The following is a 23,914-nucleotide window of genomic DNA, read 5'->3' on the forward strand; positions in this document are numbered from 1 at the left end:
TGGTGATATGGTTTGGCTGTGTCTCCACCCAAATCTCATCCTGAATTGTAGTTCCCATAATGCCTATATGCCATGGGAAGGATCCAATGGGAAATGAGTGGATCATGGAAGCAGTTTCCCCCATGCTGTTTTCATGATAGAGAGTGAGTTCTCACAAGATCTGACGGTTTCATAAGCCTCTTGCACTTCTCCCTCCTGCTGCCTTGCGAAGAAGATGCTTTGCTTCTTCTTCACCTTCTGCCATGATTTTAAGTTTCCTGAGGTCTTCTCAGACATGCAGGACTGTGAGTCAATTAAACCTCTTTCCTTTATAAATTACCCAGTCTTGGGCAGTTCTTTATAGCAGCATGAGAGTGAACTAATATAGGTGGACTTCTAATTCAATAAGACTGGTGTCCTTGTAAGAAGCTGGCATATGAGGACAGAGGCACAGGAAAACACCTCGTGGCAAGGGAGGCTGAGATTGGAGTATTGCAGCTCCAAACCAAGGGACTCCAGTGACTGTCCGCAAACCACAGAATGTTGGGAAGAGGGAAGAAAGGTTCTCCCAGGATTTCAGAGGGAGCATAAGACTGCACCTTGATTTCAGATTTCTGGCCTCAAGAACAGAGGCATTTCTGTAGTTGTAAGCTAGCCACTTTGTGGTGCTTTGTTCTGGCAGCCCTGGGCTGTGACTGCAGCAGACAATCACAAATATTGCAAAGTGGCATATTAACACAGCATCCTAGCTCTGTTCACTACTCTTGGCAAAGCTTTTCTCTCCTAAATTCTGTTCTTGGTGAGTCTCCCATGGCCATTCCTCATTTGGTTCACATTCTTTAAAGATGGCAGGAGGAGCCATGACCTCAAAGCCATTATAGAGGGTAGCATCCAGTGCTGGCATCTCTAAGTCTCCTGGGGGAGACTTAAACATATTCCACAAGCAGAGAGAAATACCAACATCTCCATGCTTACAGTGCTGAAGCAAAGATCTAGGAATGATTACAAACTCAGAAACTCCAACCCAAGGCTGCCATGGTTTGCATGCTTATGTCCTCTCTGAAATTCAAGTTGAAACTTCCTCCCCAGTATAACGATGTTAAGAGGTAGGGCCTTTCCAAGGTGATGAGGCCCTGACAACTCCACTCTCATAAATGAAATTAATACCCTCGGAGTGGTCAGATCAGTGCCTGGTCTTTGCTTTTCTTCTGACATGTGAGGACACAGCAACAAGGCTGTCTTGGAAACAGAGAGCCGTCCTCGCCAGACACCAAATCTGCCAGTGTCTTGATCTTGGACTTCCCAACCTCCAGAATTGTGAGAAATAAATCTCTATTATTTACAAATTACCCAGTCTGTGGTATTTTGCTACAGTACCAAAATGGACTAAGACAAAGGACAAAAAGTTCTAAAAAGTAAACAATGAGAACTCAATATTCACCTTTAACTCAGAAAAATGTTTTATTCTGGCTAAAACTCCTATTAGAGGGAACAAATCTTTGGAAAAAAAAATAGAAGGTAAGATGTCCGGCCAGCATAGTGTTCAAAAGAATGAAATGGACTTTCCTTATGCAGGATGGGGCTTCTCCACCTCATCTCTTTCAACTCCTCCAGGGACTTTATTGCCTCCTCTCTGGGTCTCATGCTTGTCTCTGGCCTTGCTCACAATTGGGAATATCAGTTATGAGCAAGACAACACAAAGGCTGGGCCTGATGGAAAGCTGATGGTACAGCAATGACTTAGTTAAAACCTACAGTACCTGTTAATACTAAAACCCATTCTACGAATAGGAAAATTAGAGTTCAAATGAGAAACACACATTAACAAAATACCGCAAATGTAGAGCAAGAAAAACATCATGATGACAATATAAAATATTCAACTGCTTTCTCCATACTTATTCACCATGAATCTAAAAGTCTCATGGCGAATATTTTTGGATTTCTTCCATACTTATTCACCATGTTCTAAAAGTTTACTATGAAGTCTCCGGCATGCAAATGCCTTTATTTGAGTGAAAATAATATTAGTTGCTGTTAAGAAAAAAATATATTTGAAATACAGAATACCAGAGCTTAGTGAAATGTTGCTTAGCAACTTTTCATAGGAAATAATTTGAACTCTGCATTTATTTTTTTCCTGAGAATTTGCTGCTCTAGCCTGGAGTCTAGAATTCACTCTCTTATATTTCAGCAGGTTCTCTGTATTCCCACATGGGTACATGCACACAGCTCTACTCTGATGGAGACAAAGTTGTATTAGTCACAAATTCTCTTAAGAATGTTTCTTGGGGTAGAACAACAGCATCCAAGACTTAGTGCAAGAGTAGCTGGAAGTCTATGACAAGCACAAGTGAGACGATGCAGAAGCCCTAAGATAGCCACCATCAAAAAGGCCTCCATTTAAACTAAGTCAAAAACAGATGTTTGGGAAGCCCAGAGAACATTTTTGCTCCCTTGCAAAAGTTCCACTCTTTCAGGAAAACACTACAAATCCCAGACACCACTCATGCCTCCCTCTTGAACCCTTGTGCTGCCTTCCCTAGAAGGGCTCTTCTAGATGCCCTGAGAGCCACACACATAGGTCTGGGCAGGCTTCAAGGGAAGTCAGAGGACCCATGCCTGGCACCACACATGGAGAAGCTGGCGAGTGGCTGGATTGAACCCTGTGTGGTTCCTGGTGAATGCCCTTCCAGTGCCCTTTGCACCTGATGAGGTTTCCTACAGGGAGGAACATGGCCAATGACAGGCATATAGGCACTAAGGGAGACCTAGATAAGAAAACCAGCACAAAGAGGTTCAATTATAAGGACTCTACGTATAATAAATCCCTTTAGAAGAAAGTCGAATTTCAGTTTTAGTACAAAAGCAATAATTGATTCCCCAACAGTAATGCTGCCTGATATATACGTGGGCTATTATTATTCCTTGGGCCAAGTTAGCTCTATTTCTCTTATTGATTCATCTGAGGAGTGAAAATACCTCCAAATGGAACTATCACCTGGCAATTCAAAACAGCGACAGTACCATATTTTTGGCATCTCTGAAGAAAGTGCTCCCTCCCCATGAAGTTTTTCCAAATAATATCAACCCAAAAGTGACTCAACTAGAACAATCCAGATTCACAAATGTGTCCCCTTCACATTGCATAATAATCTGTCATGTACCAGGGCACAACAGGAGGGGAATGCCCTAGTCACTGTCGACAGTGGACATCTGGAGATTCCCTGTGATGCTGACAGAATGCCAGGTTCAAATTCTGGTCCTCTTCCTCACTGTGTGACTTTGAGGAAGTGAGTTAACTTTTCTGGGCTTTAGTTTTTTCTCACCAGCAAGATGAAGGTGATAATATTATTTACCTCACTGGGCTACACAGATCAAATAATTTGTGTATGCGAAGTAACTACATAGTGCCTGCTACATGGAGGACCTTGGAAGTGACGCCTATCATTCTATGTTAGAAGGGCAAGTGCAAAGATGTGGTATTTGTATACTAATTTGGTCCCACAATTTTTGTGGTGTGATCACCGTGTATGGTGCTGTGTTGTGTGCTGGAAACAGAGCAGCAAGTAAAAATGTCTCCAAGACCACAGAGCCTTTATTTATTTTTATTTGTACAAAGTTATGGGGTACAAGTCAATCTTGTTGCATGCATAAATTGCATAGCAGTGAATCAGGGTTTTAGGGTATCCATCATCCAAATAATTTCCATCGAACTCCTTAAAACACATTGGCTGTAGAGGTGGGGGTGGGAGGAGAATCACAAAGGCTGTGTGCAGGCCAGAGGACAGGTTAGTCACGACGCTGATCTGCAATACCGGGGCCTGGGCTCCTCTTAAGAAAAGCAATATAGGGAAAATGATGAGGAGCAGAGAGAATGTTCCAGAAAGACTGACAAAATTGTCCATTGAAGCAAGGTCAGTTCTGGGAAGGCCCAACTGAGGGTTAGGGAAAATCCTCAGCTCAAGGGACAGCCAGTGTATTAGTCTGTTCTCACGCTGCTAATAAAGACATAACTGAGACTGGGTAATTTATAAAGAAAAGAGGTTTAATGAACTCACAGTTCCACATGGTTGGGAAGGCCTCGCAATCATAGTGGAAGGTAAATGAGGAGCAAGGTCACATCTTACATGGTGGCAAGAGAGTACATGCAGGGGAACTCCCCTTTATAAAACCATCAGATCTCATAAGACTTATTCACTATCATCAGAACAACATGGCAAAGACCCACTGTGATTCAATTACCTCCCACCAAGTCCCTCCCAAGACACACGGGGATTATGGGAGCTACAATTCAAGATGAGATTTGGGTAGGGACATGGCTAAAACATATCAGCCAGTTTGATTTCTCAACACTTTGGCTGGGAACTCACAGAAGGGAAAACTTAGAAATGCCTCCTCTGCTCCAAAGAGCCAGAAACACAGAGGTCTCCTAGTAAACACACTGCAAGCTGGGCCCAGCTCAGCTGCACTTCCCTCAAATGCACAGGTGTTATCGGGATAGGCATGGTCATTAAACAAAACAAAAGCATATCCTCATCTTTATTGTTAACAGAAATAATTTTAACTTCTTTTTAATTTTTGTCAGGTGTGTGCTTCTTCATAGTAAGTCCAAATGTCTCCTCTGAAAAATCACCCTGGCACACAGCAGCACACAGCGAAGGGTTTCTTGGGTGCACAGAGACAGGCTTTCTAGGTTGCATTTTTCTACTTTCATTCACATGCTACTCAGTTCTTTCAGTGGTAAATACACTCTTTGGTTGCATTCCAAGTGACTGCACTAAGGGAAAGCAAACGGATTCTGCACCGTTTCAAAGACTAAGAGAGGTCTTTATTTTCTTTCATTTTCACTCATTTTCAATTAAAAAGATGTTTACACACTGGTGCCCTATTTTTCTGTAAAAAAGCACACATATGCACATGCTGAATGTCTGACATCCTTTTAGGTAAGAGGACAAAGAAAGTCTCTTCATCCTAGAGAAAAATGTTAGCCTTTCGAGTTGGTGGTTATTTAACAAATCTGTAAAATAACTTCAATGTGGTCTCCCTGCCAAAGCTGAAATGGGGTTGTCAGGAATAGAAGTTTCTATTGAACTCTATTCAATGAGCTTTAGTATGAGAGAAATGAGGAAAGCTGGAGTCAGATGCAAATATGGCTGAGTTTTCCTATCCTCCCTTACCACCCTGATGGCTCTCTAAGCCTGTGAGTGGGCAGAAGCCATTCCAGGCAATTGAGCCTGCCTGAAAAAAAGCCATCTCAGAGGAGGGTCCCAAGTCAGTACTTATCAGCTGAGATAAAATGGATCCATGCTTGGCAGAAAATCATTAAACAGGCTGAGCATGGTGGCTCACAACTGTAATCTCAATACTTTTAAAGGCTGAGACAGGAAGATTACTTGCAGCCAGAAGTTCAAGATCAGCCTGGGCAATACATTAAGACCCCATCTCAATTTTTAAAAAAAAGAAAGAAAAACAAAATCATTAAATAAAACATCACTTAAAAGCTTAGGGTTTACAAAGTGAATCAAAGTATTTTGTTTTTGTTTTTGTTTTTTAATGTATCAGGCAAGAAGGATTTAATAAATGTCATGAATGTAAGAACCACAAAGAAACACTTCCATGAATGGAAGGGCAGAGATAAACCAACAATGTCTAGTATGCTGACATGCCACGACAGTGTTCTGTTTATTTACACGACAATGGGATTGGGATAGTTATTTTCTCTTTACCTTCATGAGTTTTTGATTTGTTTCAACATGACATTCACACACAAGAATGTCTCTAATTACTTAGAGACACTGGTTTGTATAATGGCAAAAATTGCAATTACTTTTGCACCAACCTGATGAAAGCCTCAAAACCTTCATAGGCCACATTTAATCCCAAGGTGGATTTGGAGTTTAAGGGAACACTGATATCAAGAGCAATTTCCAAATCTAAGAAGGACAAGTGAACCTCAGAGCAGCAATCCACGAGATGGAAATGTCTGTCCCACTACCAGAGAGCACCCACTTAAGGAACTGTTATCTGTTAGGAGTTGAACTGTGTCCCCTGAAAAGACACGTTCAAGTCCTAAACCGCAGTACTTGTGACTATAACTTTATCTGGAAACAGGGTCTTTGCAGATGTCATCATATTAAAATGAGGTCATTAGGGTGGTTGTAATCCAATACGATTGGTGTCCCTATAAAAAGAGGAGTGGAGACACAGAAGAGACACAAAGGGAAGCCATCATGTGAAGATGGAGGCAGAGATGGAGTGATGTGTCTACAAGCCAAGGAATGCACGAGACACCAGAAGCTGGAAGAGACAGGGAAGGATTCTCTCCTAGAGTCTTCCAAGAGAATACAGCCCTGCTGGCCCCATGATTTCAGGCTTCTGCAGACTTCTGACCTCCTGAGCTGAGACAATAAATATCTTCTATTTGTTCTAAGTCATGTAACACAACTTGGAAGAGACTTGGTTACAGCATCCCTAGAAATGAATACAATGTCTACCCATGGGAAAAATGACTGCTCTTTTTGAAATCAGTGACATGCCTCCAATAAACACATTCTGGAATTCCAAGCTTTCCTGTTCCTCCTGGTGAGACTGGCGGGCACCACAGCAATTATGGGTAGAGATCCTTGCTGTGTTGTGTAACTGAGCTGGACAGAGAGGGAGAGATACACCCATATCCTTTGCCACCACGTCTGGTGGTTTTCCTGGGCTCTTCTTTTTGCCAAAGTGCCTCTGTATTCTCTCCATGTGGCAACCCCTAATCACAGTGATAACAGCTGTTACAAGTTCTGTGAATTCTTCTAGAAAATCTTCCAATCTCTGGGTAGTCCTGGAAACCTCCCAATTTGCAATTAGTATCAGCAGTGAGAGTGGTCTTGCGTAGACTGTTCCTTCTGACTGTATAGCAGGCTCATTCCTGCATCACTTTACAACTATGTTGTTAATTTTACCATCTTCCAGTGGGAACCATTCCAGTGGGAACCATATCCACACTAAAGGATACTGAAAGTAGCCTGCTTTCTTAAGCACAGTGCTTTCTTAAGCACAGTGAACCTGCCACAACACTTCCTGATGGGTAATGGTCATTAAGGGACTTACATATGTGGAGTCTGTATTAAAAGACACCAGGGCTGGGCATGGTGATTCATGCCTGTAATCCCAGCACTTTGGGAGGCTGAGGCGGGCGGATCATGAGGTCAGGAGTTTGAGACCAGCCTGACCAACATGGTGAAACCCCGTCTCTATTAAAAATATAAAAATTAGCCGGGCATAATGGCACATGACTGTAATCCCAGCTACTCAGGAGGCTGAGGCAGGAGAACTGTTTGAACCCAGGAGGTGGAGGCTGCAGTGAGCCGAGATCACGCCACTGCACTCCAACCTGGGTGACAGAGTGAGACTCCATCTCAAAAAAGGAAGGAAGGAAGGAAGGAAGGAAGGAGGGAGGGAGGGAGGGAGGGAGGGAGGGAGGGAAGGAAAAGAAAGGGAAGGAAGGAAGGAAGGAAGGAAGGAAGGAAGGAAGGAAGGAAGGAAGGAAGGAAGGAAGGAAGGAAAGAAGGAAGGAAGGAAAGAAAGAAAGAGAAAGAAAGAAGGAAAGAAACCAGAAGGTAGACTTTAGCTTTCCATTTCATTTTAAACCCCCATTGCCATAGAATGGAAGGCAGCTAGAAGTGCCAGGAAGGACTTCAGGATCCAGAAAGAAGAAAGCTCAATGTCTGTCTTCTGGCAAGGGGCATGAGCAGGTCCACTGCCTGAGGCACACACCCTGCCAACACTCCTGGCTTAGGAATAGTGGTCAAAACCAGTGGCAGCCACTGAGCCTGGCTGTGGCCTTTTCTGAGCACCATGCCCAGGGTAAGAGGATCGAGCAGACACAGCTATGCTCCTCCCAGGAACATCCCCAGGCCATGGCTTGGGCTGGCCTCCCAACCTGCAAAATCAACATGGAACACCCAGGCTGAGCCTCACAGACTCTCACGCTATCCAGGGCCCCAGCAGTGTGGGAGAGACAACCACAGAATGGTTGGGGTTATACTAGGGGCAGAAGTGAATACATTCCAATTCAAGATGTACTTAAACGCTAAAAAGCCAACGTACACAGGTAAAGCTAAAACCAAGAAATTTGGCCAACAAATTCAATACCTGAGTGTGGTCAGTCTTGAGAAAATGACAGTAAAATGACTATGAAATAAGCATGTTTATGATCCTGGGAGAAATTTTGAAAAGGAGGCTGATAGTGTCCAAAACACAAAATATATGTCATATATATATATATATTTTTTTTTTAGAAAAACGGGTTTAAACTACAAACAACAAACCTGAAGATGAAAATGTAGTCATCTGTCAATGTACATATCAAATGAGTAGCTACAGGCTGCTGATGGCTGGACAGCAGTCTGCTAAGGGCGAGAATAGGACACTGGAGAGACAGTCACATCCCTGCCCAGAAGTTTATGTTCCAGCAGCAGACATTCAATGAATGAATAGAGGCATGTGTCCCATAATTTAAAGTTCCAGAAGCCACACTAAGTGCTATGGAAACACTCAAGCAAGGTAAGTGGTGTTGCCTGATGAAGTGATAGGTGCGGGTCAGGAAAGATCGTTCTCAGGACATGCAACCTGTGGACAAGAGCATTCCAGACAGACAAAGGCGCCTTATCCTGATTAATTGGTTCTACTAAAAATAGTAACAATGATAAAGCAAACATTGTATTACTGGAATCTTCCATGTTCCCATTAAGTTAAACATCTGATGCCACTTAGACTGTCCTAAACATCTGATGCCACTTAGGCTGTCCTTCCACACTGCATTAGAAATCCCGGCTTAAAACAATTAGACAAAATACTAAATCAGAATAAGGTAAATTAAGGATATCAAAGGGAGAAAGAAAATTCTAATTATCTGCAGATGGCCATACTATCTATGCAAATAAACTGAGAGTCTCAGATTAACCAACAGAACTCATAAGAGCCCACTGAGACGGCAGGATCAACATAAAAACAATTGTATCCATATATATCAACACTGACCAATTAGAAAAGGTAATTTTAAAAATTCTGTTTATGAAAAAATAAAAAGACTTTAGATACCTAAGATTAAGTCTAAGGAAAATCACTACTGATTTTATGAAGAAGAAAAAGAGTCTCAAAGGACATAAAAAGTAATCAGAAATCTTGGAGAGACGTGCCATGCCATTTGATGAAAAGACTATACGCAAAAAGAGCATATTTCTGGATGTTTTCTAAACCATCCTTTTATTAATTCTTAGGCTTTAAATATCTTTCATAGTAAAAATTTAACTTCAATATAATTTAAATCCAGAACCCAAATGGACTTTTCATTGAAGATGACAAACTGATTCATAAGGAAAAGAGACCTAAAAACATTCTAAACAAGGAGGAGGTACTTGGCCTTCCAGATAGTAAGTCTTCCTAGAAACCTGTATCATTAAAACAAGATGGCTTTGGTGCAAGGAGAGACCACCAGATCCAGGCAACAGACCAGCAGGATCTTAACTGTTCTCCCGCTTACAGTACCTGGGCACCAGCATGCACGCAAAAGGGCGTCTAGGCCGCTGGGGGAGTTAATTTTTAAAAAGATAATTCTAACTGGCCAGTGTTGGTGCATACGAATACTACTGTTTTTATGTTGATCCTGCAGTCTTGGCAGGCTCTCTTCTGAGTTCTGTTAGTTAATCTGAGGCTTTCAGTTTATTTGTATAGAGAGTATGGTCATCTGCAGATAATTAGAATTTGCTTTCTCCCTTTTATGTCTGTAACTTACCTTATTGTTATGTAGTATTTTGTTTAATTGTATTAGCCAAGATTTCTTTTTAAAAAATATATATATATATTTTATTGCATTGTAGATTTTAGGGTACATGTGAAGAACATGGAAGATTTCTAATGGGGTGGGGGAGGACAGAGTGTAAGTGGCATCTGGAGCAAAGAGAGTGAAGGAGAGAGCAGGGAGCATGAGGGGGAGTGGGGAGGCCTGTGCCCAGCCTTCCAAGGGGTTCCAGTGTGAGAGTGATGAAGGAGAGATGATACCGCCCACCGGGTCTTGTGTCCATCAGGAGTGTCCTCCTAGAGCCAGGAAGAATAACTTGAGTTCACTTAGTCCAGCCTCCTCCCTTTGCACAAGAAACGGAGGCACAAAGAGAGGAATGGCTTGGCAGAGGTCACATGACTAGTTACCAACAGAACCCTCTTTCCAGTTGAGGCACACCAACAGTATTCTGTCCCTTGACATGGCATTTGAGCCCTTCCGCCCATCCCTCTGGAAGCCCTCCTTCCTTCACCTCTATAGTAGTGGACTCTTACTGGCTCTCCCATCACGGCTTCTCTATTTCTTTCCAGATCCTGGTCCTGGCACAACCCTGACTCTCAACGTCCCCACCAACCCTGTGACAGCCCTCTCAGCTACGTAGTCACCCTCTCCCCGTATGGCTTCAAAACTCTACATCTTGGTTGACAAGCTTTAAGCTAGTAGCTTGTATATTTACACCTCAGCCTAGACCTGTCCCCTAGACAGCACACTGTTTATCGTGTTGTTGGATGAACATGCTGGGAGCAGCCACCCACATAGTACCAGCACTATGGAAAAAAGCCAAGAGTTAGATGACACTCTCCGAAGGGTATGACGCCATCCACACATAGGCATTTTCTAAGCCCAGAGCCTCAACAGGTGCAAAATGAACAAATGTGGGGTTTTCAGCAGGTATCTGAGAATCCTTTCAATAGCATGTGAGCATGCGGAGGGAAAATCAATGTCACGAACATAGGAAGCGTCTTTAATTAGGAAAACTCTAGTAATTGAGAAGGAATTTAAGGGCAACAACCAGTCTGGGAGGGTTGCAGGCACCTGGTGAGGCTTCAATCCCAGAGGGAATCTGGAGAAACAGGAAGCCTAGACAAGGCACTCCGGAAACAGAAGGACTAAGTTTTCAAAACCGTGGTTGGAGATGTAAGAAATGGAAGCTTAGCTATCCCAAACAAGCGACAGTGTGAGGCCCCAGCCAGCTCCCTGGCTGCAGCAAATGGATCTGCTAAATTGGGGACAGAGTGACTTTGACCATGAGTCAAAGACAGCTATTTGAAAAGCCTCTGTTCTCCCTGCCTGGCTTATTTCACTTCCAGTTAGACAGGAGGAATAAGGTTTACTGATCTATTGTATAACATGCTGATCCTAATTAATAATAATGTATATTTCAAAATTGCTTAAAGACTAGATTTTAAAGCTTCTCACCAAAAATATGTATATAAGTGATATGTTGCATATGATAATTAGTTTGATTTAACCTTATATTAAACATATATGTATCCAATTATACACACACATATAAATAAATATATATACACACATACGTCTATACATATACACATACATACAGATATAAATACATATATATTGTACCCCATAATACATACAATTATAATTTGTCAATTAAAAATAAATTTTAAAAATATAAATTTTTTTTAAAAAGACTCTGTTATCAGTTATAGGACTCCTCTCTGTAGTTTAAGGCCGAATTGTTTACAGAACTAAGTATATCACAATAAAAGAAGTACAAAAAATGTTTTCACACCTTACCTGGTCCCAGGGAGAGACAGTGCCTCCGAAACACATGAAGAGGTATCCCATGGCAACAAGGCATATCCATATCACCAACGAGAAGAGGCGCAGCAGCTTCTTAAACACAGACTCAATGCAGACCAGGATAAATATCGCAAAGAAAATTGCCAGGGCAGTTGGAACTGTTATTAAAAATGCCACATGGTCTTCAACTTCCTGAGGAGAGAAAAAAAATATATGGAAAAGTTACCATTTGGAGATACCACTGTGATACCAATGATTTATGTTGTTAAAATGTTATCAACACTTATCAATGTCAGAATATATTGAGTTTAAGAAATTGTTTTGAAAGTAGAACAGTTTGGGCTGGGTACGGTGGTGCACGCCTGCAATCCCAGCACTTTGGGAGGTCGAGGCAGGCAGATCGTAAGGTCAAGAGATCGAGACCAACCTGGCCAATATGGTGAAACCTCATCTCTACTAAAAATATAAAAATTAGCTGGGCATGTTGGTGCATGGCTGTAATCCCAGCTACTTGGGAGGCTGAGGCAGGAGAATCACTTGAACCTAGGAGGTGGAGGTTGCAGTGAGCTGAGATCGTGCCACTGCCCTCCAGCCTGGGTGACAGAGCAAGACTCCATCTCTAAAATTAAAAAAAAAAAAAAGAAAGAAAAAAGAAAGTAGAACAGCTTGAACATTTAAAATTTAACTTTCATAATAAACATGTTTTTCTAAATAGATAATCTAATGTTGAATATTTAAAATAGGAGAAACAATATAAATGCAGAAATGGATTTTATTCAGAAGTGAGTGTAAGAACACATTAATGCCAGGAAAAATAAGACAACCAACTTCCCTCCCTAAATCAGAGGACCAGAAATATCCTGGCCTTAGAAAACTATCTTCCAAATGGATTTTAAATGTTTTATTTAATAAACTTCTAAAAAAAATTATCTCAGTCTTTAAAGTGATGAGCTTTTATTTTACTGCATAGCAATTAGTGTTTTGGCAGGATCATAGGTTAATAGAAAAGGGTCAGAAAGTGTGAATACAGAAAGTGAGGGTGCTGTGTTTGTTATTTCTCTCTCAAGAGAGGTGGGGGAAGTAAAATAACAGAGCATAAAGAAACAAACAAGCCAAAAGAAAATGGGCATTTATCATTCTCTTCTTACTAATGCATTTCCTTACATTTATTTTGGCACACAAATATTTTTTTCTATTTATTTCTTTCTTACCACATGAAAAAGACCCACAATTTCAATTCTACACAAGTTCAGCCCCATGTAAAGACATGACGTTTCATTTGATTACACAAGCATGGACTCAGGCTTCAGCTTCTGCAAAACATGGTACAGGACGCTTACTACGGACAGCTTTTACTATAGAACAGAACACAATGTACGGTCTTTAATCCTCACCCAGACGCGCTTAGTTACGGAAACATCCATAGACACTTCTATTAAAAAAACCCACAAGGCTGGGACCATGTCTGGACTTACTAAGGGGCTGTCCGTCTGGTGACCCCTATTCTTTACAGGTGGGTACAGGGTTCACTCCACCCATGGGCAGCTCTAACTTCACACTGGAAATGGCTCCATGCAGATACCAAGCAACGAAGCACAGGAAGATGGGGAAACAGAGTAGACCAGCCAAATATCCACGAGGAGTCCTGGTTCCCAAGGAGGGGAAAGAACCAGCATCCAAGCCCCCTTAACTTACATCATTTCCTTTTCTCTCTCACAATTATGTATGTTAAATGATGCCTGGGAAAGACGTAAGAGGAATAACAAGAGTGGTAAATGCTGGTAAGTGCTACTTGTGCTAAGCAGGTTTATATATGTTAACCTCTTTAACCTTTACAACCACCATCCTGGTGTGGGGGGTTGGTTAGTTCCATTCTACAGTTGAGGAAACTGAGGTATGGTGAAGGACTGCCATGGATTGTCCAGCTGATGGGTGAGACAGGCCTCCAGCCTGGGGATCACCTATGGGTCTGTGGTCCTGCAGCAGACAGTGAGCTCAGCTGAATGGGGCCAGTTCTTGCCATGACCAAAAGAATGTGTGTTTCCAGCACTGGCAGAAAACAAGTGGATCAAATGCGATGTTCCTATTCTCTCCCTCCACTGCTATTTTTATCCATGATTAAGTGCCTAAGTTATTACTCTTACCCTCAGACACAGTTCACAATTGCTGCAAAAGGGTATTAGGTGCCTGCCAGGCTGCAAGCACTCCCTGGCACTCAGACACCACGAACGAATGGACACGTGGGACATGACAGTGTGTCATCTGAGGACATCAAATCTGAGATTATGATCACTACACACATGGAGCCATGAACACTGATTGAATTTAAACCTCCCCAAATGAACCTCACTGAGCTGTGGACAGAAAACTAACCAGTAAATAATCAGGGAGCCTATTTCCTACTATGACTTCTTCTTTCCAGTCATTTCTCCCCCAGCAGGGGAGAAACAGTCATTGACTTCACTGGCTCTTAGTTCCCCAAAAAGACTGAAAAACGGTGCAAAATATGGTGACTATAAAGTGGAAATTAGTAACAAAAGGAACAAGAAGATGGTGATACAATCCTTCCAGGAAGCAGAGGACAAATGGAAGGACCTCTAAGAGCTTTTCCATACAACTCTAATTTTAAAGGATCTCTGTCAACAAGACAGAGACCCAGTGTCTTCTCTTTCTGGGTAAAGTATGTAAGACTTAATTTTGATTTTGGTTCTAAATTTTAAACTTTCTACGTTCTCTCTCTCTTTTAAAAAATCAGATCTCTGAGATGTGACTTGTCGGGGCTGCAGGTGACTTCTCCATCATTAGTCACAGTGCACAAGGTGTCTGGGTCCTACAGCCCTCTTAGAGTCCTGCAAAAATGTTTAAATTTCTTTCAAAATCAGAGCAGCCAAGAAAGCATAAACTTTTAGAGTCAAAGATTACATACATCTTTATGACAAGGCAGTTGCAAACTATAAAGAGGACTTTGACCTCTGAAGTCCTAATCTAGGTGGCGATCCTCAGTGGCTGGTGGTGTGTCTGTCCTCACTAGGTGGCTGAAGTTAGCAGGTGGGTTCTGCTCACCAGAGGAGGAATGTCAGCCTCAAACCATACAGCCCCACTGTGGAGGGTGAGCCAGAGGCCCAGACAGACAACGTCTTGAGACAGCCAGCTGCTGCTTGTGAGGCCTGTGACCCTAACCTTTGCAAAACCTGGGCCCAGTGAAAAACAAGAGACTCTTCAAGGAAGAGAACAGCCACCAGTTTATTCTGTATCTCCCTTTTGAATGTTAACTCTGAAGGAGTTTTAAGAACCTTGCATGAGGGTGTCATGGGAAGAACAGAAGAGTATTCACTAGAGGATGTGCGAGCTTACAGGCCATGGTCTTCCCCACCTTGCTACCTGCATCATGGGTTTTTCTTAAGTCAATGGAATAAAGAGACACCCTGAGACCTAGGATCACAGCTCCTCCTCTCTCCCAAGCCGCTCCCAGCAGACGGAGAGAGGAAGGAAGCGGGAAGGTACACGCGGAGGCCATGTTCTTCTGATTGAGTTGTTTTCAAACATTAGAATATAAAATAAAGAGACTAGTCTAAAATAAGCAAACTAAAACATTAAAACCATCATCAATCTCATTAAATATTCCTACTTATCCTAACCCCTCCTCCCTTTGTGGAAAAAAATGCCATATAGTACAAACTAAATAAGTATGTACTAAAATCCTTTGAATATTACTGAAAAGGTACTAAAATGCCTTTTAAAAGTGGCTTTAAAAAGATAAAATAAAATTTACCATATATTGCACACTAAATGCAATGTACTAAAATGCCTTTAAAGCAAGAGATTTTTATTGTGGAATCATCCACTGTGATGATAATAGGTTCCTACCACTCTAAGCGTTTTACCCCTTCATTTTCCATGCATTTTCTGATAATTTCAGACGGATTCTAATTGCTAGGCCTATTAAATACCCATCACTTTTATTTCTTATGTGACAACTCCTTTGTTTCTTAGACGTTTTTCTAAGCAGTAACAGCTTATCTGTATTTTCTTTCTTTTCAACGTACTTTTTCTTTTTTTTGTTAAACAGTACTATTTGTATGCAGGTGATAAAGGACAGTCTAATGTAAAATATTGCCTATTTAATTTTTTAAAAATGATATTTTAGTGAAATGCTTTGAAGTCAGTAAGACCAAAGGTAGAAACCGATCTCCATCACCTCCTGCTGTTATTTTCAGTGGGAGAAGCTGAATGTCCCTCAGCCAGTTTCTTCACATGCTGTCATCCAGACTTGGTGTGGCTTCTGGGTGTTGAGGATGTCACGGGTGTACCACAAATGACAGTAATTATCAGGAAAAATGAAATCCACCTTTAGCTCTGATAAACATTTGACTACAGATGGATGTGTAGAGATAGATATATCGTTTTTCATGTATATATATATGTACACACAATTTTTATTCTTATCTACATACATCGTCATACTCCATTTTACTATGAGGTGTGAAAGGAATAAATAGGCAATTATAATCATTTTAAACGTCTATAGAACTAATAAAATACCCTTACACTATATAAAGCAAAGATTTACAAAAGCAAATTAATTACTAACAGCAGACAATTTCAATCCTCCACTTGCTATTGATAGGCCAAGGAAATAAAAAAGCAAGCAAGAAAAGATGTAGAAGATTTGAACGTAATAATTAGTCTTCTGAAGTGCATGTGGAATATTTATAAAAGTCATGTGTCAGGGAAACTGCAAAGATTTCAAAGAAGAGGTATCACACAGACCCATGTTCTTTGATCAAAGCATAATTTATCTTAAAAGTTTGTAACAAAACCATCTCATGCCAGTTAGAATGGCAATCATTAAAAAATCTGGAGACAACATATGCTGGAGAGGATGTGGAGAAATAAGAACGCTCTTACGCTGTTGGTGGGAGTGTAAATTAGTTCAACCATTGTGGAAGACATGTGGCAATTCCTCAAGGATCTAGAAATAGAAATTCCATTTGACCCAGCAATCACATTACTGGGTATACACCCAAAGGACTATAAATCGCTCTATTATAAAGACACATGCACACATATCTTCGTTGTGGCGCTGTTTACAATAGCAAAGACCTGGAACCAACCCAAATGCCCATCAGTGATAGACTGGACAAAGAAAATATGGCACATATACACCATGGAATACTATGCAGCCATAAAAAATGATGAGTTAATGTCCTTGGTGGCGACATGGATGAATCTAGAAACCATCATTCTCAGCAAATTGACACAAGAACAAAAAACCAAACACCACACGTTTTCACTCATAGGCGAGTGACGAACAATGAGAACACCTGGGCACAGAGAAGGGAACAACACTCACTGGGCTAGGTGGGGGGTGCAGGGGAGTGGGGGGAGGGATGGGGGGGGGGGGGCGGGGAGAAGGGGGAGTGATAACACAAGGAGAAATGCCTTATGTAGGTGAGGGGGGTGGGCAGAGGGATGGAGACAGCAAACCACCATGGCATGTATGTACCTATGCAACAATCCTGCAGGATGCTGGATGTGCACATGTACACCAGAGCCCAAATTACAATTTAAAAAAAAAGTTATCACATATAAGATAGAAAGCACGATTCTGAATAACCTTTGAATGAAAAATAAAACATAATACAAATTTTATTTTATTTTTAACTTTTAAGTTCAGGGGTAATTGTGCAGGTTTGTTACAGAGGACACTTGTATCATGGGGGTTTGTTGAACAGATTATTTCATCACCCAGGTATTAAGCCTTGTATCCATTAGTTATTTTTCCTGATCCTCTCTCTCCTCCAACCATCCACCCTCCTCTGACAGGCCTCAGTGTGTTGTTTCCCTCTATGGGTCCATGTGTTCTCATAATTTAGTTCCCACTTACAACTGAGAACACGCAGTATTCGGTTTTCTGTTCCTGCATTAGTTTGCTAAGGATAATGGCCTCCAGGTCCATCCATGTCCCTGCAATGGACATGATCTTTTTGTTTTTATGGCTGCATAGCATTCCATGTTGTTGTATATGTACCACATTATCTTTATCCAGTCTTTCACTGATGGGCATTTAGGTTGATTCCATGACTCTGCCATTGTGAATGCTGCTGCAATGAATATTCACATACATGTGTCTTTATAACAGAATGATTTATATTCCTTTGGGTATATACCCAGTAATGGGATTGCTGGATCGAATGGTATTTCTGTCTTTAGATCTTTGAGGAATTATCATACTCTCTCCCACCAAGGCAGAACTAACTTACACTCCCATCAACAGTGTAAAAGTGTTCCTTTCTCTCCACAGCCTCGCCAGCATCTGATATTTTTTTACTTTTTAATAATAGCTAACTAATGTAAAATTTTAAAGAATAATGAAAGCAGTGCATATCGATGTTTGTGGTGCATGGTAACAATGGTGCCTAGAGGGAAACTGACAAGTTCAAATACTGAACTGAGTTGCCTAGGTGTAATTTGGTTTTGCTGCTACCTTTCCCAGAATCCCCTTCCCTCTATGGTTCTTGGTTAGAACTGAACATAAAGGAATTTGTGTCAGAATTTTGAGGCAACAGTGAAGCAAGTCCTCACAAGAAGTCTTCGTGGTCAGAAATGACGATGGACACTCAGGGGGTCCCAGGCTGGCTTCTGTGCATCCTCACTCTCCCTGGCTCTATGTCCTGCTCTTCCCAACTTGTGGCCACTGAAGAATGTGGGCCCAGCAGACACTGGCTGCTGAAGCACAGAACCAGGGCCACACAGAAGCAACAGATGCCCATGGACCTTTCCCCCACCTTTCTGCCATAGGTAAGTAAAGAAGATTTCTTTACAGTAAAGAAGTATAGCATAGTATAGTACCTATGGCAGAGAAGAGGTCTCCAGATCAGAGAAGCCACACCCAGGCTTGATGGAGAAAACACCATTTATTGGTCCCCTAGGGCAAAAGAGTACACTGCCCTGAGAGATCCTAGATTCTGAGCTTACTGTCATTCACAAATAGGACTTTAGCTTAATCTCTCTAGAAAAGGGAGTATGTATATTTTCTTAAAAAGGGTAATAAATTGGCCCAGTGCAGAGGCTCATGCCTGTAATCCCAGCACTTTGGGAGACTAAGACAGGTAGATCACTTGGACCCAGGAGTTTGAGACCAGCCTGGGCAATGTGGAGAAACCCTATCTCTACAAAAAAAAAAAAAATACAAAAATTAGCAGGGTATGCTGGTGCACACCTGTCGTCCCAGGTACTCAGGAGGCTGCGATGGGAGGATAACTTGAGCCAAGGGAGGTCAAGGCTGCAGTGAACTGGGATCATGCCATTGCACTCCAGCATGGATGACAGAGTAAGACCCTGTCTCTAAATAAACGGGAATAAACTATATACTGGGTGAGCAGGTAGGCGGACTGCTACAGTAATTAGCATTGCTCAGCATTCTAGTTATTCTTTTTTGTTATGGCTTTTTAATAAATCCAAATTGGCTGCAATAACCCCCTTCACTGTGTCTATGCCCATGTGTAATTCTCTCCTACACTGAGGCTGGCTCCAGCCATGTGACTCCATTTGGTTAATCTAATTAATCCATTTGTATGGGACAAGCAAAGACTTGAACAAAGACTTGGGCAGTAGGGCTTGCCCCTTTCCTCTTGCTCTTTGGAAGCCCCTGAACTCTGTGCAAAGAAGCCCAGGCTAGGCTGCTAAATCAGAGGAGACAGCCTAGTGACCCGGCACCCCACTCAACAGCCATGGTGGATAGCCTGCCAAATGGCCACACTCATAAATGTGGCTATCTTGAGTAATCCAGTGATTAACTAACCTGCCAGTAGACCACACAAACATGAGACAGACTGGCAGAGATCAACTGAGAAAGCTAGATCAGAAGACTCAAGAGATAACCCATACTACTGTGAGCTAAAAAAAAGACTAGTTGTTCAAATCTGGTTTTGGTTTTTGGTTGTTACAGAGCACAGGCTAATTAATACATCCTTCTTCTAGGCATAGGAAAGCTTGGCAGGGCTGTGTAAGGTACCGTAGCAGACTGTTTTTTCCACACATGGGGTCACTCCACATTTCATCACATGTATGCTTGATGTTCCTTTTCTCAAGTTAGGTTCTATCCCCTTAGACTGACCACCCACCTGAGAGTGTCATCTTTGTAATGCCTCTATCAATAGAGCATGGCAGAATTTCTGACTTGGGAGATAGGGTCATAAAAATGCCATGCACTTCCGTCTTTTTCTTTTAGGGTGATCATTCTTGAAACTAGCTCCCATATCAAGAAAAAGTCAAGTAATTATGTAGAGAGGTCACATGAAGGTGTTCTGGCCAACAATGCCAGCTGAATCTCAGTTGCAAGCCAGCATGACCACCACACAGGGAAGCAAGCAAGGCTTCAAGGGAAGCAAGCCCCAGCCTTCAAACCACTGCAGCCAATGCATGGGGCAAGAAAGAGCCATCACAGGCCAATGTGCCCAAACTGCAAGTTCAGGAGGAAAATAAATGATGGTGGTGTTTCCAATCACTAAGTTTTGTAGTGGTTTTTAAGGCAACCAAAGACAACTAAGAACAGTCATTCTGGCCCATGAAAAATGAATGAAAGCGATGTGTCACTTCCATATGGAAGGTATTCATCACCGGTAGTTAGACACAGAAGCATGCTTTTCTTCCCTGGTACAACGATTGGAAAAGGAGTGTGTTGTGGGATGGGCGCTCCTTCAGCACTGAGTGGCAGGGCTGTCAGCAGAGTCCCCCTAGTGACTCACTTTTACCATGTATCCTGAGCAAAATATCGACCTTTGTTGTGTTGTGTTAATCCAGGAAGATTTTGGAGTCATTGCCATGACATAATCTAGTATGTTCTGACTGATGTAGTAAACAGGATAATAAAGATAAAAACACACACATAAAGTAATAGATAAGATAAAGAAAGATGGTTCTTGAAAAAGCGAAAAAGAAGACATCTGGTGAGATTATACAAGAAGGCATATAAAGACAATATTATAAATAAAAATAAAAAATAAAGCCTATGTAAAACATCAAAAGGAGAACATTATTACCAAAATGAGCATGTAGTTAAATTAGAGAATTTGGATGAAATGCAAGAATTCCTAGAAAAATATCTTATTGAAACTGACCCAAGAAATAAAATTAGAAATACTAGACAGCCTTACTACTATCAAAGATACTGAAGCAGAAGTTTCAGAATCTCCCTACAAAGAAATCAACAAGCCCATGTGGTTTTCTAAGTAAAACCTATCAACTCTTTCCAACCTAGTGAAAACTTTTCAGAAAATCAGAAAAGAAGGCATACTCCCAGGCATACTCTCATTTTATAAGTTTAGCCAAAGTTTAATTTTTTAAAAAATGGAACTTTGACAAATAAGTATTCCAAACTTATTTCACCCAAGAACATGTTTGTAACACTTTTAAACTAAATATTAGCACATCGCATTTAGCCTTTTGTAATGGATATCATGAAAACTGAGTTTATATCTAGAATATAAAATCTGCTTAATATTGAAAAATCTATAATTATTATTTAGTAAATTAACAGATTTTAAAATACCCATAAAAAGCAAACTGATGACCAAAATGATTGTCTCACATTTAAACATTCATAAATTAGAATAAAAAGGAATCTCAAAGGATGTCTACGAAAACATACCACCAAAGTCATCTTAAATAAAGTATGAATTCCTTGTAAAATTAAAAAAAGATCAATGGTCTCCATAATCAACAATTCTGTCAATATCATTTTAGAGTTCCTAGCCAGTGTAATAAAACAAGAAAAAAAAAAAAAAAAAAAAAAAAAAAAAAACTAAACTAAAGGTCTTGGAAAAAAAGGAAATAAAACTCTCCTTATTTGCCCAAAATATGATTTTCTATATGGGACACCTGAAAGGTTCTGTAGCCCAGTTACCAGGTAGTAAATAGGATACAATAGCAAGTTGCTTGGATATACGATCAATATGCAATTGTATTACTTTTCACTAGCAACAAAATAATAGAAGTCATTATTTGAAGAACATCATTTACAGTAAGCAATAAACTACAAAATAAAATTTTTAATTAAGGAGCAAGAACAGCATATAGAAAATTATAAAACTGTCCTGAAGCACCAAATGAATACAGAGTTGGCCTGTGATAGGGATAGATGCATTTAATATCATAAAATATCAGTTCTCAGCAATGAATAGATAGATTCAATATGCACTAAAAAAAAATCCCAAAAGGTCTTTCATGTGGAAATTGGCATTAAGTTGATTGTAAAGTTTCTATGGAGAAACAAAATGTCAAGATTAACCAAGGTATTGTTAAAGGAGTTGAATAATATGTTACTTACCCTGCCCAATATAAATACTTATTATGGAGCTTTAGTAATTGTGTGTGTGTGTACATGGTATTAAAAGGATAAAAACAAAACAAAACAAAACAAAAACTTAGTCAAGGGGGCAGAAGAGCGCATAACCAACCAACCAGATGTGAAGAAAGTAACTGAAATGGATCAATGGTAATTGATCCTCCTCAAGGGAAAAAATAGGCAAATGGATCTCAATTTCCACAACACACCACACATATCTATCATTTATGTGTATGTGTCTATATATACTAAAATGAACAAAAAGACAAGAGAATGATAAAACCCAGTTTCAATATGAAGTTTACATTTGAGGATAGAGAGTAGAATGGAATGAGTTGAGCATATAGAAAGAAATATGCTATTAGAGATGTTCTAGTTTAGAATGGATTCATGAATATTTACTTTACTATAAATGAGCCACACAGAGATCAATGAGGATTATGCCTGAGAATCAAATATTAATCAAATTAATGAAATGAGTAGTTCTATTTTATGCACCTAAAATTCAATTGCAAAGAGCACAGAGGTTGCGCAATTCACTGCAAGTCAATGATGGGAAAGAGTTAGACATTAGGTTGGCCACATGTCTGAACTATGCTAACATTTCTTCATTATCTGTTTTATTCACATTAACCTGATCTCCTGATTTAATTTTTAGCATTGATAACTTTAATTCATTCTAGTAATGGACTAGTCTAAAATTTTATTTGTTTTATAATATCCATGTAATATTAGTAACTTGATATCTTAATTATTTGCTCTTTTTTTCCTCTATATAGCTAAAAAAATAATACAGGACACTAAACACACACACACATATACACACAGATAAAATAATTCAGTGTTGGGAGTAAGCACACAGGAGTAAAAACCAGTCCCTTTGAGCTCTGGACTGTCCTAGCTGCAATACCCCAGCATCATTATGTCTGACAGATGGCAAAGAACATTGAAATAAATGGGTAGAATTCATAATTCCAAGATCTTGCAGTCAGGGCTCCTGTTACAATAGTGCTGACTTGCCATCTTTTCTACCAGGAACTTTCTAGCAGGTGACGATCTTAGAGACTTGATTTATTCACAGGACTCTCATAGAAAATAATGACCATCTTAAGAAATTTCCAGAATTTCAATCTTGTAAAAGGAAACTATTGTATTATACTTTCTATCTGTATATTTCAAATGCAATAAATTATTTACTCCATATATTTTAATTGCCCTATAATTGAACTTTCCCATTTCGAGCACCAAGTTTTTCAGAAGTGACTTGGTTCAACTCTGAGATACAATCTGCCTTACACATCTTTATGAGCCACAGTTAGGTCTGTGTTTTCAATCTCTTTGCCTTGGCACAGTCATTCTAGAACTCTGGGCAGAGTCAGAAAACTAGTTGGTAAAGCTTCCCACAATGGTTGTTTGGGTTGAGGTTTTACTTACTGTGTCTATCCCACTCTCACCTGCATCTGGCTCCTGGAGATGGAAGTACAAGCAGAAGCAAAAAGCAGGAACCAAAAGAAGTATTTCTAACATTGCCAAAAACTGTTGGACAAATGAGGTCTTCTGCTAATCTTCTTTTCATCCTCTTCCTTGTGATTTTTAAAATCTCATTCTTATACCAAAAAAGGACTGAAGAATTAGCACAGGCTTAATTTTGTCAAATGGACCAAACCCATGAGCTAACTTAATAATCCTTTTCTGTCCTCCTAAAGGTTTGGAAATAAGGCACGGAGATGGGGAAGAGACTTTCAGATGACAGGAGTCACTCAGGAAGATCCAGAAAGTGGAAAGGGTCAGAGGTGAATGCCCTCAGCTCTTGTGGCCCTTAGATATGATGATGAAAATGATAATAGCTTGCCGTAGAGCAGTAAGGGATCATGTCAATATTCGAGGGGTGAGCCAGTTCAGGGTGGAATGCTATCCAGGGTGATGTCAATCACAGTGTTTGTCCCGCAACCCAGGTGCTCTAAATACTCAATGAAGGAAGAAATAAG

General features: G+C 40.5%; 1 protein-coding gene across 1 annotated transcript in view; it reads right to left on the minus strand.

Moving 5' to 3' along the window:
- Positions 1–23,914, minus strand: part of ADCY2 (adenylate cyclase 2) — a 450,913-nt gene that overhangs the window by 421,309 nt on the left and 5,690 nt on the right. The window contains exon 2 of the mRNA XM_032279123.1: positions 11,573–11,770. Within this exon, the coding sequence (XP_032135014.1) occupies positions 11,573–11,770 (198 nt within the window). The remainder of the gene's footprint in view (positions 1–11,572; positions 11,771–23,914) is intronic.

Source organism: Sapajus apella, unplaced genomic scaffold, assembly GCF_009761245.1.
Source record: "Sapajus apella isolate SASKATOON/1434 unplaced genomic scaffold, GSC_monkey_1.0 scaffold11, whole genome shotgun sequence".
In the NCBI taxonomy this organism is placed as follows: domain Eukaryota; kingdom Metazoa; phylum Chordata; class Mammalia; order Primates; family Cebidae; genus Sapajus; species Sapajus apella.